General features: G+C 44.9%; 1 protein-coding gene across 1 annotated transcript in view; it reads left to right on the top strand.

Annotated features, from left to right (window-relative positions):
• The window catches only part of LOC132575216 (lipoxygenase homology domain-containing protein 1-like), a 192,448-nt gene that overhangs the window by 172,650 nt on the left and 4,936 nt on the right, over positions 1 to 14,862 (top strand). The window contains 3 exon segments of the mRNA XM_060243790.1: positions 4,684 to 4,838; positions 6,128 to 6,206; positions 12,639 to 12,720. Coding sequence (XP_060099773.1) covers positions 4,684 to 4,838; positions 6,128 to 6,206; positions 12,639 to 12,720 — 316 coding nt within the window.

The raw sequence follows: 14,862 nt of genomic DNA, 5'->3' as shown, positions 1-14,862 counted from the left end.
GAATTTACTCCGTTTGCAACCCGGAAAGACGAACTATCCACCCACAAAGGCTGCCTACTATGGGGCAACAGAGTTGTCATCCCCAAACCCTTGCAAGACCAAGTGCTTAGAGCCCTGCACGAGGCACACCCGGGCATAGTCCGCATGAAGGCTCTCGCACGGAGCTATGTCTGGTGGCCCGGCCTCGATGCAGAAATTGAGGCTTGGGTTAAAAGGTGCCCGACATGCCAGGTGTCAAGGCCTGACCCCCCACGTGGCCCAGTGTAACCATGGGAATCCACCAAACCCCCCTGGTCAAGACTGCATATGGACTTTGCTGGCCCCTTCCATGGGCGGACTCTACTCATACTAGTGGATTCATACTCCAAGTGGTTGGAGGTGGTCCAGGTGCCCTCGCCATCATCGCAGGCGACCATCACGGCTCTGAGGGCCATCTTTGCAACCCACGGGTTGCTGGAGACCATCGTCACCGACAACAGCACAGCATTCATGTCCGCAGTGTTCCAGGACTTCTTAGCCAGGAACCTCATCAGGCACATTCGCTCTGCCCCGTTTCATCCAGCCACCAACGGCCAGGCAGAGCGGATGGTGCGCACGGCAAAGGAGGCCTTGAACCGTCTGGGCCCCTCAGACTGGCCAAAAGACTTGGCGTGTTTCCTAATGACCTACCGGACCACACCCACCACCTCCACAGGTCGCAGTCCAGCCGAACTCCTCATGGGCCGCCGCATCACCACCCTGCTGGACAAGCTGCACCCTGACCGAGCCCCAGACAGGCGACCAGCGCCGGAACACCTTAAAGCCCCCAGAGGGTTCTACCCAGGTGAGACAGTGTGGGCACGGAACTATGCCACCACTGGCCCCGCCTGGCTCCCTGGAAAGGTGGACCACGTCACCGGACCGGTCTCCTATGCAGTGACCTTGGAGGGTGGACATCTCCTGAGTCGACACATCGACCAACTCCGTGGTCGCCTGCCTGCCGGGGAGCCAAGGTCAGAGGCTCCAGATCCGGACAACGTAAATCCCCGTGAGCCTGACACAGAACAGGGTTCCATGGAGCCCTCTTCGGCCCAGCAGGAGGAGACCCCCGACCACGCAGCTGAACCCAGGTCTCCCGGGGCCGCCGTCCCAGATGTCTCCAGCTCTGCAGCCGCGGAACCACCAACCGAGTTGGAACGCCCAGTCCCCTCGGAGCTCCGACGCTCGACACGAGACCGCCGCCCTCCGGCATATCTCCAGGACTATGTCACCTGATAGCTGGAACTATGGGGGGAGGGGTGTTGTGTCCTAGGCTCAAATGGGAGAACTGCTACTTTTGGAGGGAACTGTTACTTTTGGAGGGAAGCTGAACAAGCCAAAGCTTGTACTCCACACCAGGGTTCCAGAGAAGGCCTAAGCATGCCCAATCAGGGGAAGGATTGAAACATAAGTAGCCAATTAACATCTAGGCTCATACTGTACCCTGATAGGCCCTTAGGCCCCTGTAAATAGCCAATCCATGTACATAGTTAAGGACCAATCAGAAGGGGGCAAGAATTGTATAAAGGAGCGGGAGGTTTGAATAGAGCTCAGTCTGTGTTTGTGTTCCTGAAGTAAAGCTTGCTGAAGTCACTCTCCGACTCTGGTCTCTTACTGCGTCGACCCCAGTACTTTACAGCCATGGACATTTTGTTTCTATATGATCTAAGAGCTTTATTAAGACTTACCACTCAGCATATCTGAATAGCCATTTTTCAACCCTGCCCCCACAGCACTGTTCTGATAATTTCACACCAATTAACATTGTTCTTCTTATTCCATTTTTAATGTTTTTGGTTCCTTTTGGACTAGAGATAATAGGGTCAACATGGTTTAAGAAACTCATTTCTGTCTAGTAAAACAATATCTTCAGACATGAGTTCTCTCCTGTTTACAGTATTACATTTTGTTTCTCATTTGAAAGAGAATAGGGCAATTTCCTGTTTCTGTACAGTTTGATGTAATTTGATGCCACCAAATGGGAGTGGCCTCAAACTGTTGTAGGAGATACAGTGGCCTCAAACTGTTGTAGGAGAGTGGAGAATCAGGAACTGAAGGATGATTCTAATAGCATCACATATACTATGTGCTTTGTCTGCCTCACACAAAAAACGCATTACTATATTGTTTCTCTTGTGCTGATAGATGGTAGTATAAGAAGGTCTGTGGGTGTTACAAGCAGAATATAAAGGGAAAAAACCACTGAGAAGAAAGCTAGAGACACAGAGATGTATAGTCCAATCATATTAATAACTGCACTGAGGACAAGGAAAACAGCTTCCTTCACTGGGGTTGAGCCGAAGCAGCTGTGTTACATAAAGTGTGGTGAGTCACTGTGGTGGGGGCAGAAGAGAAGCATGTTTTACTGCTGCCCAGAAGCAATATCTTGCTAGCCTTTTGTGTCTAAAGAAACAATGGAAGTTGGCACAGATTTGTGTGTGTGTGTCATTTCTTATAATCAGGGAAAGTATCTGGATTGCCACCTTCTTTTTCTGGAAATTCTAGAATGAGGTCAAATGCCATGGAGCATGTATAGAATACCTTTCCCATATGGTGGGAAGTTGATTTTAAAATCTCCTTTGAGAATCTGCAGATGCTATCCTCTCAAGAGACAATCTTTAAAACCACATATTATGTAAAACAGATAAAGTAATTACTGTACTGACCTTGTCATGACTAACCAGTTATCCTCTGCTCCCAAGGTGGTCTGTAGGATTTGCATTTTTGTGATGTATTTTTGCAGTCATGTATTTATCACCTTGTCTGGTGTTTTTAGGGCTTTCATTCTCACCAGAATGAGTGCCCATTCAATGGTGGTTTTGAGAGGTTGCTTTTTGCATCTACTGCACTGTGCAGGGGGTTGGACTAAATGACCCTGGATGCCCCTCCCAATTCTACGATTCTATGATTCTACTCTGACAGAATTTGCTCTTGCACTCTTGCTAAAATAGATACAGTCTCTTACATTTTATTGGAATGTTCTCTACATTCTGACTTAAGATGGCATTTCATTCTACTGTGTTTGATGAATTTCTACAATTCTGTTTCAAATAGGGTGTTCCCCTTCCTGATCTCAGATCAAAATCCTAATATAATTTAGTCACAACTTTTTTTTTTTACTCTTTTTGTCTTTGGGGAAATAAAGAACACTGCTCAAGGCACTGAACCAGAGAGCTTTTATTGGACAAAGGAAAGGAAAAGGAGATGTTCTCTGTTCTTGGGTAGAACAATTAGCAGAGCTGGGGGTGGGGCAATGGCAGATACTGGTTCTGCCTTATAACCCTTGGACTGTTTATAGAAATCCCTGCTTAGAGCAGCCAGACCTTGCAGAGAGTAAATCAGTTTCATTCTCTTATTCCTATCCTTAAGAGTGATTTTGGACTCAGAAAGACAGTAGTCTTAATACTGATGGACTATCTAACACATTATGATCAGTGTGAACAGAAATATGTGTTTCATACCAATAAAAGCCTTTGTGAAGTAGCCCAATTTTAGGGAAACCACTTTTTTCCTGTCAGTTAATGTGCATGGTTGCAATATATATGGACAGCCACTGTAATACTCATTTTATTATTTTTTTCCCTTTTGGCTATTTTTGCTCACTCAGAGCAAGGTTTCATATCAAGCATCTTTTATTGTTTGTTTGTTTATTATTTATTTCATCATGACAGCTGGTGTTTATTGAAAAGATTTGATATGTATGTACAGAATGAGGTGTGTACAGAATGGAGAGTAAAAGATTTTGAATCTTGCTCATGTGCAAAAATTAGTTTCTAAATGAAACCATCAGATGATAGGCCTCTGGACAGCCAACAGTAGGGCATAGAGGCATAAAGACAGAGGTCTGGCGTTCCAAATTATCTCCCATGTTGTTATGAGGAAATAATGGAGGGAGGAGAGAACCATGCACATAGCTCTGAGTACACTGGAGAACAGAAATGGGATAATATAGTCAGGAGTTATGTTGTAGAAAAAGAGGTGCTGGAGCTCATTAGCATAAATCATTTGCATATGCCACACACCCCTGATATCACAGGAAAGTGTACTAAATTATATCAGCTCAGCCTCTACCTTAAAATGCTTCTTTAATATAATTGTCATACCTAAACCTTACTCCCAGCCAATGTTCCCTCTAAACTGCAGAGTCCTGTGAGCAAAAATTCTACTTTATGAGCTACTGGCATTAAAGTTGTGAGTTACTGCATAAATTATTGTGCTCTGGGGTCAACCTTCCTGAGCTAAGACAAAAATGTGTGAGCTGGAAGCTAAAAATCTGTAGCTAGCTCACGCTAACTCACCTTAGAAGGAACACTGCTCCCAGCATACTTTTAAAATTACTTTCTCCTATGTGGCCGCAGTGGCATAATGATTTCTGTCTGTCTGCTTTATATGTTTTGGTTATTTTCCCATTTTTGGTGGGGAAAAATATTAGAAAGTCTGTCAAATCTTAGAGTTCAGCAAAATTCTCACAGGGCCCAGAGGCAAGTATTGGGGGGGGGGGGGGCGTTAAGAAAGATAGCAGAATAAAATCCAGAGGTTCCAGAGCTCCACTCCTGTGAGCTTCTGCCCAAAATGAGGCCTGCATATAGTGAAATGATGTTTGGGCAGGCTGCAGGGGGGAGGGGAGGAATCAAACACAACTAATATCTATTTTATCAATTTCAGTGGTGGTCTACGAGATCCATGTATACACAGGGTCAAAGCTTGATGCAGAAACAAATGCTAATGTGTACATTACTCTTATCGGAAACAGAGGGGATTCTGGAAAACGAAAACTTCATAGATCAAAGAACAATAAAATCAAGTTTCAAAGAAATCAGGTAATGGAAAGTCTACAGAAACTGACTGAAATTAGTAGGTAACTTTTGTTTGGTAAATCAAACTCACATATTTTGTGTCTGACCAAATTATGTCTGGATGAGTTCTTTTGTCAGAATATTTACAGTACACAGAAACCATTTGTTTGCCTGACTGACTACAGAGGAAGTTTACTGTGTATAGCTACAGCAAATATCATTTTTACTTATGCGTTTTGAGTGGAACATTATGATATGAGTCAGCAGTGATCATTTTGTAGAAAAAGAGGTGCTGGAGCTCATTAGCGCAACTCATTTACATATGCCACATACCCCCTGGCATCACAGGAAGATGTACTAAATTATATCAGCTCAGCATCTACCTTAAAATGCTTCTTGAATTATAATTGTCATAATAAAACCTTTTTCCCATCATACTTTTTCAATTACTTTCTCCTGTGTGGCCACAGTGGCATGATGGTCAGGGCCGGCATGTGGGAGTAGGTGAGATAGGTGGCTGCCTGGGGTGCCACCTCACCGCAGGGGTGAGGGCAGGCACCCCCTCCCCACCAACCCTTTTACTCCACATCCTTTCTTTACTCCAAGCAATTGGAGTGAAGAAAGGACAACGCAGTGCCTACCTGACTCCCTCTGAAGTGGGAGAGCGCTGGGCAAGGGGCAGGCGAAGCTACTCATTCTTCCCGAATATGCAATTCGACTGCTCCTTGCCCTAGAGGGGCCAGTTCCAGCTCCATCTTCAAATATGTAGTAGTGCTGCATTCCTTATTGTCCTATTGAACAGAGATTGCAAAGGAAGAAGTGTTGTAATATTCTAGTAGAAAAAATATTTTTCTTTTATAAAAATATCCCTACAATACAAACTCTAAAAACATAAACTAAATTCAAGATTTGTGCAAAATGGGTTTATTAGAAGTCACAGAATACTACAAAAATCCTTGAAATGTAAAACATCTATTAATTGCAGCTGTATTATTTGTCATTTTAATGATTTTTTTAAAGCATACTTTGTTCAGAGCCGGCCCTGCCGCTAGACAAACTCGGCATTGCCTAGGAGGCCAGCCTTCTGGGGGTGCTAAATTGCGTGCCCCATGTAACTTGGTGATGTTATCAGTGCAGGGGGTGGGGTGCCAGAAGTTAACCTTGCCTAGGGTGCCAAACAGTCTAGGTCTGGCCCTGACTTTGTACATTCTGTGTGCTTTATACTATAACTTGTGTTTTGTGGGACCATGTCTAGGTACTCAGACAGCATTTGTTTCTTCTGTTTTGTGATTCTTGTTTTTGTGTTCCTGCAGAGTGACGTGTTCTGTATAAAGGCTGTTTCACTTGGAAACCTGAATAAAATTCTCATTAGCCATGATGGAACTGGTCCAGGTAGAGTTAATTTCCTATTGATGGATGTTTCTCTAGTTGTTTTAAAAAGAACATTCCTTTTTGTGTGTGTAGTTGCTGACTCCGTAAGATCAGGTAAAAGTTCTTACTAGACAAAGCATACAGTTTATCACCCTCTGATAGTTAAAACTGTATGAACTTTAGTCAGTGGTGAGCCTGCATATCAGCTGTACTTCCATGATATCTTTACCTAAGGACCATTTTCAAATTTATGTAGAAACAAGTTTCCTACTGGTCCTTTATAATTCTTCCAGTAAATGTAGATATCCCACTGGTGAACTATGACTGACCATGGATCCCTGGAACATGCTTTCAAATATATTATAGTCCATAGACAAGAGACAGACCACCAAATAAAGTGTGAATTGGCCATAATTCTTTGCTTGTTAAGAACAGTTGCTTATTAAGAAGCAAAAAACTATTACCCCAAATTTACTGAAAAGTATGTCCCATGTTACTTAATGGGGCTTTTTTCTAGGAAAGTGTCTTTAGGATTGCAGCCTTAATTGTTCATGAAAGGATTATTGTCATTTGGCATGAATACTTCTGAATAAAGCTAGGGAGATTAATCTCTCCCAAGTATCCCCAGATAGGTAAATGAAGTGTGGTGCTTGGTCAACTTCAAGTTTTCCTGGGTAAAGTGGACTGCCCCCACAGATGGAAGAGAGAAACAGACACAAAGGGTTGGGTAAACTAGGAAAAAGGAAAGGTCCCTTGTGCAAGCACTAGTCATTTCCGACTCTGGGGTGACATTGCTTTCACAATGTTTTCATGGCAGACTTTCTCCAGGGTGGTTTGCCATTGCCTTCCCCAGTCTTTTACACTTACCGACCTAAGAAGGATGGAAGGCTGAGTCAACCTTGGGCCAGCTACCTGAATCCAGCTTCCGCCGGAATCGAACTCAGGTCGTGAGCAGAGAGTTCAGACCAGGGGTGTGCATTCGGTTCAGCCGAACTGAATAGACCCCCGAAAAACAGGTGATTCGGCTGCTTTAAAGCAGTATAGGGCTGAATCAGATTCTCTGATCTGATTCGGAAGCCGTATACTGCAGTCGCGAATCACCACTGAAATTCGGCGGCCATTCGGCCCCACTATACTCTATGGGCCATTGAAATCAATGGCAAAATAGGGTATAATTAAGTGCGGCTGAGGGACAGGAGGTGTGAGGTAGAGGTTCCAAATTTTCTGGGAAGCTTCAGGGAATGCTCTCCTACAGAACCCCCAAGTACAGTGCAGTGACAGGTTTCCATGTTACTTGCTTTTAAAATAAGACTAGAGGTGATATTTGCATGCCACTTGCCATTTCAGTCAAGGTTCCCCTTGAGCCACCTTGTTTTTTCATCGGCTTCTTTTAAAACCCAAGTGCCCCAGTTTCAGTGACAAACAACAAGTGGAGTGTTGAGGAATTCCACACAGGCATTTCTTCTGTGGGGCTCTGGTTCAGTGGGCAGATGTTTGACATGCAGGAAATTCATGCCCCATCTCTACTGCATGGCAGTAGTGCATTCAATGCACTGGTTTTGTGCAGCAGTCCTTGCAGAGAGCCTGCACCCCAATTTTTGAATGAGAGGGATTCTCTAGTTTGATCTAATGTGCTGTTTGTGTCAATGGCAGTAGCATGGTGGCACTGGTTCTGAGCAGGGACATGGCACTGCCTGTGGGGGAGAGGTCCTGCAGCTGCTCTGCAGATCTGGGAGCTCTCCATCAAACCTTCTGCTCCCCAGAATCAGTTTTCCCAATGGGCTTTTTTGGGTGCCCCTAGAATGGGAATCCCTGATCCAATCTTTTTGAAACTTGGGGGCTATGTAGGGGAGATGCCCTTGCAGCTGCCCTGCAAAAGTGGGGCCTCTACCTCAGACTCCTGCCCTCCCAGCTACACTTCATTATACCCTATTTTGCCATTGACTTCAATGGCCCATAGGGAATAATGGAGAGATAGGGGCACCCTCTTTGGGTGCCCACAGAATTGGACCCCTCGGTCCAATCTTTTTGAAACTTGGGGGTTCTGTAGGAGAGTCCCCCGAAGCTTCCCAGAAAATTTGGAGTCTCTACCTCAAACCCCCTGCCCCTCAGCTGCACTTGATTATACACTATTTTGCCATAGATTTCAATGGCCCATAGAGTAGGGGTGGCCAACGGTAGCTTTCCAGATGTTTTTTGCCTACAACTTCCATCAGCCCTAGCCATTGGCCATGCTGGCTGGGGCTGATGGAAGTTGTAAGCAAAAAACATCTGGAGAGCTACTGTTGGCCACTCCTGCCATAGGGTATAATGGGGCCGAATATTCGTGAATAGCTGTATATCTCCCGAATCAGATTTGGCTGCCGAATCTACTATTAGAAGATATATGGCTTCCCATATTTTTTAGCCCCAAATACCTCCAAATCCGAATTTTTACGAATTTTTTTGTTTTCCACACCCCTTGTTCACAGTATTGCAATACTGCTGCTTTACCATTCTGCACCACAGGGCCGCTTTAACTAAGGGCCACTTTATTTATATATTCTAATGTATTTTAATGGCAAAGGGCAATAATATAACCAGTGGCATGGACAGGTCCAAACAACCCCTCCCCTGCTGTATAATGGATGAGCCACCCTTGCCCCTAGGTAGAGCCATCTGCAAATGATTCATTCCCAATCGGCATACAAACAGGCTCTACCCTGTAGTTCCAACTCCAGCTGCACAGCTGAAAGGGAGGATCAATCCAGGCAAGCCCAAGGCAGTCTGAATTTCTCATTCCACAGGGCTGCACAGTCCAGGGATGATGCTGCAAGACCCCCATGCCCCTAAACAGGGGTACTAATGGCACTCACCAAGCCACATAACACTAACTAAACAGAATCCTGCCAGCCCATAAAGTGACCAACCTAAGTAATAGCCACACCCAAGCCAATTCCATAATCCACTAAATAAGCAGTACAGAGTAGGCAAAAAACACCTTTTCCAAAGGCCAATATGGAGACGGTGAAAAAATCCCTACTTAGTCCCACATGAAACAGGCAGCCAGCTGTTGCTTGCACTGCCTAAAGGGCGAGAGGGTATTCGCTGCCACCACTGTTCCTGTCTGGGCTCTGGTTGGGCAGGACAGCCTCCTAACCTCCCTCTGGACTCGCTAGGAACCCACCTTGGGGCTTCCTAGGGATCTTTGGGACTCCCCTGGAGAGTTGGCAACCAGACCCTAGTGTTCCAAGTGGTTGGGGGAACTAGGCAGAACAGAGGGACTCCGCTTTAAACAAACAACATTTATTTAAAGTATTTAACTATTTACAGGCATTTTTTAAAATGAACAGAACAAATCATAGTAGAGAAAAAACGCTCCTTCTCTCCCTATTATAATACTTGCCCTAACTAGATGACATGCACGGCAGGCACCTTACTTTGACTGTTGCAAGCCTGACCATACCTTCTGAATCTGTGTGCACTCCAAGACTGACTCAACTGACTGACTGTCAACTTTAACTGTCTTCCAAGACTGAACTGCCAGCTTCCCCTGTGTAATGTACTCAGTGACGAGACGTGTTGAAGGCAACATACTTTATTAGCGGGTACATCACAAGAGGGAGAATAGCGGGCCGGGTCCCGATTATATACATGCCCCGGAACAACCCTCCATGAGGCCAGGTTCAATCCTGGTCAGTTAAACTTCCCGCCATAGATCTTGATTGGCGGTGCGTATTAGTGAGCTACATCCAGGGACCAGTGGGGTTCCAGTGGTCGCCTCAGTAACGTGCGCTGTGCTGTACATAGGGATTAGAATGCAGGACATAACACCCTGACAACTTTAACTGGCTGTTTTCCTGCCCCAAATCTCCAATATAAATTGGAGTTCCCGCCCAGGAACTGGTTTGCCCTCCTGCAGCCTTCTGGGGGAGCAGCCTGAAAGACTTTCTGTCTCTCTAGGAGGCCTCCTCAGAATTGCTGCTTCCAGACAGGCAGGGAGGAGGGAGGAGGAAGAGAATAGGCCCCAAAGCCTGCCTCCAATTAAATTAGGCTTCCCAAATCCCCCGCTTGGCCTGGAGACCCCCGATTTGGAGCCTCCTCCCCCCGCGCGGCAAAAAAGGGAAAGCGGGAGGGGGGGAGAATGGCAGTCCTTCCCACCCAGCCCCGATCGCAGCAGCCAGAGCTCTTCCGTTTTCTCAGGCTGCTTCCTGCCCCCAGTCAGCTGGCCGGTGAAGGGAGGGGAGCCCAGCCCCGCCTCCAAAGGACCATGTGCCTTTGCACCTCCGAAGGTGAGTGAGTTCTGCCGGCTTCCTATTCTATGCCATAAAGTGCCCAGCTGGTGTGCCTGTGTTGCTGTGAGAAGCTGGCAGCAACTCGTGAGTAGAGGCCAGTCGCCTGCATCAGATTTGCCAGAAACCGGGGGGGGGGGGCGGAGGGGGAAGGGTGATGAAGAGGGAAACGTCTTCATTATTCCCTATGTGAAGATCGATTCTCATAGGGTATAATGGGGAATTGATTTGGAGGTTTCGGGGGCTCTGGGGAAGCTGTTTTTTGAGGTAGAGGCACCAAATTTTCAATATAGTATCTAGTGCCCCTCCTCAAAGTATCCCCCAAATTTAAATGTGATGGCCAGAACTCTCTTGGAGTTCAATTATGCTTGTCACACTCTTGTTCCTGGCTCCGCCCCAATGTCTCCTGGCTCCACCCCCAAAGTCTCCTGGCGCCACCCCCAAAGTCCCCAGATATTTCTTGAATTGGACTTGGCAACCCTAAATTAAATACAGGCCTAAAATAGCATTTTGTCCACAGCTGCCTTGGAGGATTTTGTGAGGGCAGAAAGACAGGGTATAAATTTAGTTAAATACAAATCCCCACAGATTTCTCAGTTTAGCAACAGCTGAGAGGACAATGGATTGGCCATGATTCAGTAGAAGAGAACATAACTTTGCATGTCAAGTTTGATCTCTGGCATTTTCAGTTGAAGGATCTCAGGCTGAAGATGTTGAAAAGTCCTTTTTTCTGCTTGAGGCCCTGAACAATCAAAGCAGACAATACTGAACTAGCTGCACCAAGGTCCGGCCCCTTCCCAGCCAAGCCGTCATCACCGGCGTTCAGGCTAGGGGCCATCTTTGCCCCCTTGGAAGGAGGGAGCAGCAGAGCGCTCTGCCCGGTATATCCGGGTTTTTTCTTTGGGTGTGGCGTCGGGGCTATATAAGCCCCGGCCCCGCCCAGAGCTTCGCAGTTCTTCTGGGCTCTCTGAACAGAGAGCCACGTGCGGGCATCGGCGCGCGAAGGGCTGGGCTGAGTGAGGCCTCGGAGTGGCGTGGGATGGTGCCCATTCGGAAGGGTCGGAGGCGCGAGCGGCAGCTGTGCGGCGCTGGCGGCGGCTGAGGCGCAAGCGGCTGCGGTGTAGCGCTAGCGCTGGGCAAAGCATCCTCGTCTTCCCTAGGGACGGGATGAAGTGTGCGGCGGTGTTGAAATGGCCGGTTGCTCATGCGGCGCCTTCCTATCAGGCACAGTTCTTGTCTGCCATGACAGTTGTACTTCTTCACTACCACAATGGCATCTATGGAAACTATAACCCAGAAGATTCCAGGATGTTCTCTTTGATTGCAGTATTCCTGCTGTGTTCTGGTTCCTCAAGCTAAAGAGTACAATCAAATTATCAATGTTGAACATTCTAAAAAGAGAACAGAAGGCATCTCAATATTATAAACAATCTAAATGTTTATTTCTATAATAATAATACAAGGAAACTAACCACAACATATTCATGGGGTGAAAGACTGTAAGTGTTTGATCTTGTAGGTTTTTGTTGAATTTTTTTCTCTCTCTCTCTCTGTGTCATGAAATTTAAACAGAACTTTTCCTTTCAGTGTCAAGTACTTTACTGGCATACAGTTTGTATCTGTTATATATGTAGTATTACTAATTTGTTGTGGTGTCAAAAGGCTAGTGAAATGATGGAGCACTACTGAAGGCTCAGAACATCCCATGCTGTTAGCGGTCATTTCTTTTTTTAAAGAATGAGATGATCATTTTAGCTTTCTACAGCAATCAAGGTCAAAAATAGCTTTAAAAACACAAAATATTGTTCATTGTGTCATAGAATGGAGTGGAAATGTGTGAGAGGTGAGGTGTGCATATAGCTGCCTTATACTCAGACTGCGCTCATCTTTGTCAATGACTTGCAGAACAATTCTGGAATCTCAGGCAGAGGTGTTTCGCTGCCACTTCAGTGTCTGATCCTTTAATTGGGAATACCAGAGACTGAACCTGCATTATGTACGCATTGTGCCATTGAGTCATGACCCCAAGGTTCATAAACAGTTATATCACAGTCATGCAGCTGTATTCCAGGTAGAAGCACCAGTGCCGGGAAAATGTACTATTCTTTGCATCAGGAACACTTCTTTGAGCAAAGTCATCTGGAGATCTTTCCCAAAGATTTCAATATACTTCTTGTCACAGGTGCTGGATGGTTCCTTGACAAGGTCATCATCAAGTTTCAAGAAGGAGGGGAAGAAGCAGTAGTCCTGTTTCCTTGTGATAGGTATTTAATTAATAAGTTACTTCCTCAATGAGTTTTCACTGAGTTTTTTAAAGAAGCTTATTAGATGTTCCTCATTGAGAGAACCAGTAATTCAGACAAACTTCTCTGAAAGATAAATTGTCCATCACTGCATGACTAGTGACCTTTCCCTACAGTGTGCCACTGAAACAGAGGTAGGTTCCACACCTAATCATTTGTAGGACTGTCCTAAAAATACTGTCCTGGGATTATCACCATTGAATAGACTGAAGGATGATTCTGAGTAGACCTGCTTATGATTGCTGTCCTATTCAAAGCAAGTGGTAACCTACAAAGAATCATGGGGGAGGAAAAACTCAATGTCCCCCCTTCCATCTTTGCCACCAGTCCCCTCCCTGTGCCCCTAGCTGCACCTTTTAGTTTCCTCTTTTTGTCACCATCTCCATCTCACCTTCTTTCTTACCTTATCCTTCTGTTCACCACTGTTACCTCTTCCAGCTTCTGTGCCAGACCCCTGTGATTTTTTATTTGGGGTTTGTTCTTTTGTCCCCAAATTATTATTATTTTTTTAATTGTGGGGAATTGTTTTCCCCTACCTAACTGGGGGTTGCTTTGAGTTTGTAAAATCCTGCATGTGGCTGCACTTGTTGTACACATTTTTATAAGAGCCTCTTGCTCTAAGATACAGGTGTTATAGATATGGTTTATGAATCCAGTTTATCTTCCATTAACTTTGGTGTAATGCTTACATTATACCAACATAGAATTTAGTTGGTATCCTGAACTGCTGAGAAAGAGGACACTCTGTTGCATCAGCAGAGAGAATTTAAAATATTGTTCTACACTATGTTTCTATGGTGACAATGTTTAATCCTTCCAAATGCTTTTCTGAACAGCATAAAGTCACAGACCTTCAGTATCAGCTTTTGTATTGAGTGAAGTATTCCACCACAACAAAGAGATATAGAATATATTTTTTGTCTCTTTCTGCTTTCTTTGTTGTTTGTTGTTTAATTGTATGCTAGTATATTACTGAACTGAATTCCTGGTTATGTAGCTATTGGCAAATTTTATTTAGTTATTCATTTTTTTATTTATAACCCTCCCTCCCCTGTATAGCAGAGCTCAGAGTGGGTCACAACATTCATAAAAACAATCCATGATTAAAATTAACAATTCCACAATACAGTAACAACTAATAGATGACATATAAAGGGCACAACGTGATGCTCCTTACTTCAAGAGGGCCCAGGCTTTTCTTGAGCAGAAACCTGAGTGAAGGGCACATACAGATTTTGAATAACATTGGAAAGAGTATTGCTCCTTGGGGAAAAGCACATACCAAAGGGCATTGTGGTGAAACTCTGTCCCCTAACACCACACTTTTTCCTCACCCCTGAAAATCTTAGACAAGCTACTTCAAGGGTCTCCCCCACATCCTCACATTGACAAGGTAGTGGATCAATAGATTGTAATTGACAATGTTGAACACCACTATTGAATCAAGTTATATCAGCAATGCTGATTGATAAATTTGACACTGGGTGGTATTTGGATGGATCAGTAGGTTCCAGGGAGCATTTCTCACCACGGCCTATTTTAATCTTCCTGGGAAGACCCCTGAGTTCAGGGACAGATTTACAATGTCAATCAGGGGAGACCATATTCCATCACTACTGGCTTTCACCAACAATGATGGACATGGATCCAAAAGACATGTGGTAAACTTCACAGCATCCAGGATACTACAAAAACATTAATCTGTGTGAGCCGGATGAATTGGTCCAAACTGGACTCAAAGATAGCCAAGGGGCCTCTGGTTCTCATATTGTTTCAATATTGGCAGGCAGGTCCTGGTGGAGTGACAAGATTTTATCGCAAAAAAGCTCACAAAAGCTTACAGTGAATTATCAGATTACTACTATTTTGAATTCCCTCTGAGACGTATCTAGTCTGGAGGTGACCATTGCATGGATTACTGGAAGTAATTTTGCATGGATTACTGGACAATTACTACTGGATGTGATCACTGCATGGATCCATTGCAAGGATGACCTAATCAGCCTAAATAAGTGTACTGGGTGACAGCTAGCAGATACAATGAAGGTTGCATAAAATTCCTTCTTTGCAGCCTTCACTGCCCTTTCACAGGATTTCATAATT

This window comes from Heteronotia binoei, chromosome 7 (genome assembly GCF_032191835.1).
Source record: "Heteronotia binoei isolate CCM8104 ecotype False Entrance Well chromosome 7, APGP_CSIRO_Hbin_v1, whole genome shotgun sequence".
NCBI lineage: Eukaryota > Metazoa > Chordata > Lepidosauria > Squamata > Gekkonidae > Heteronotia > Heteronotia binoei.
Note: the sequence above shows the minus strand (reverse complement) of the source record. Positions and strands in the feature narration are given on the sequence as shown.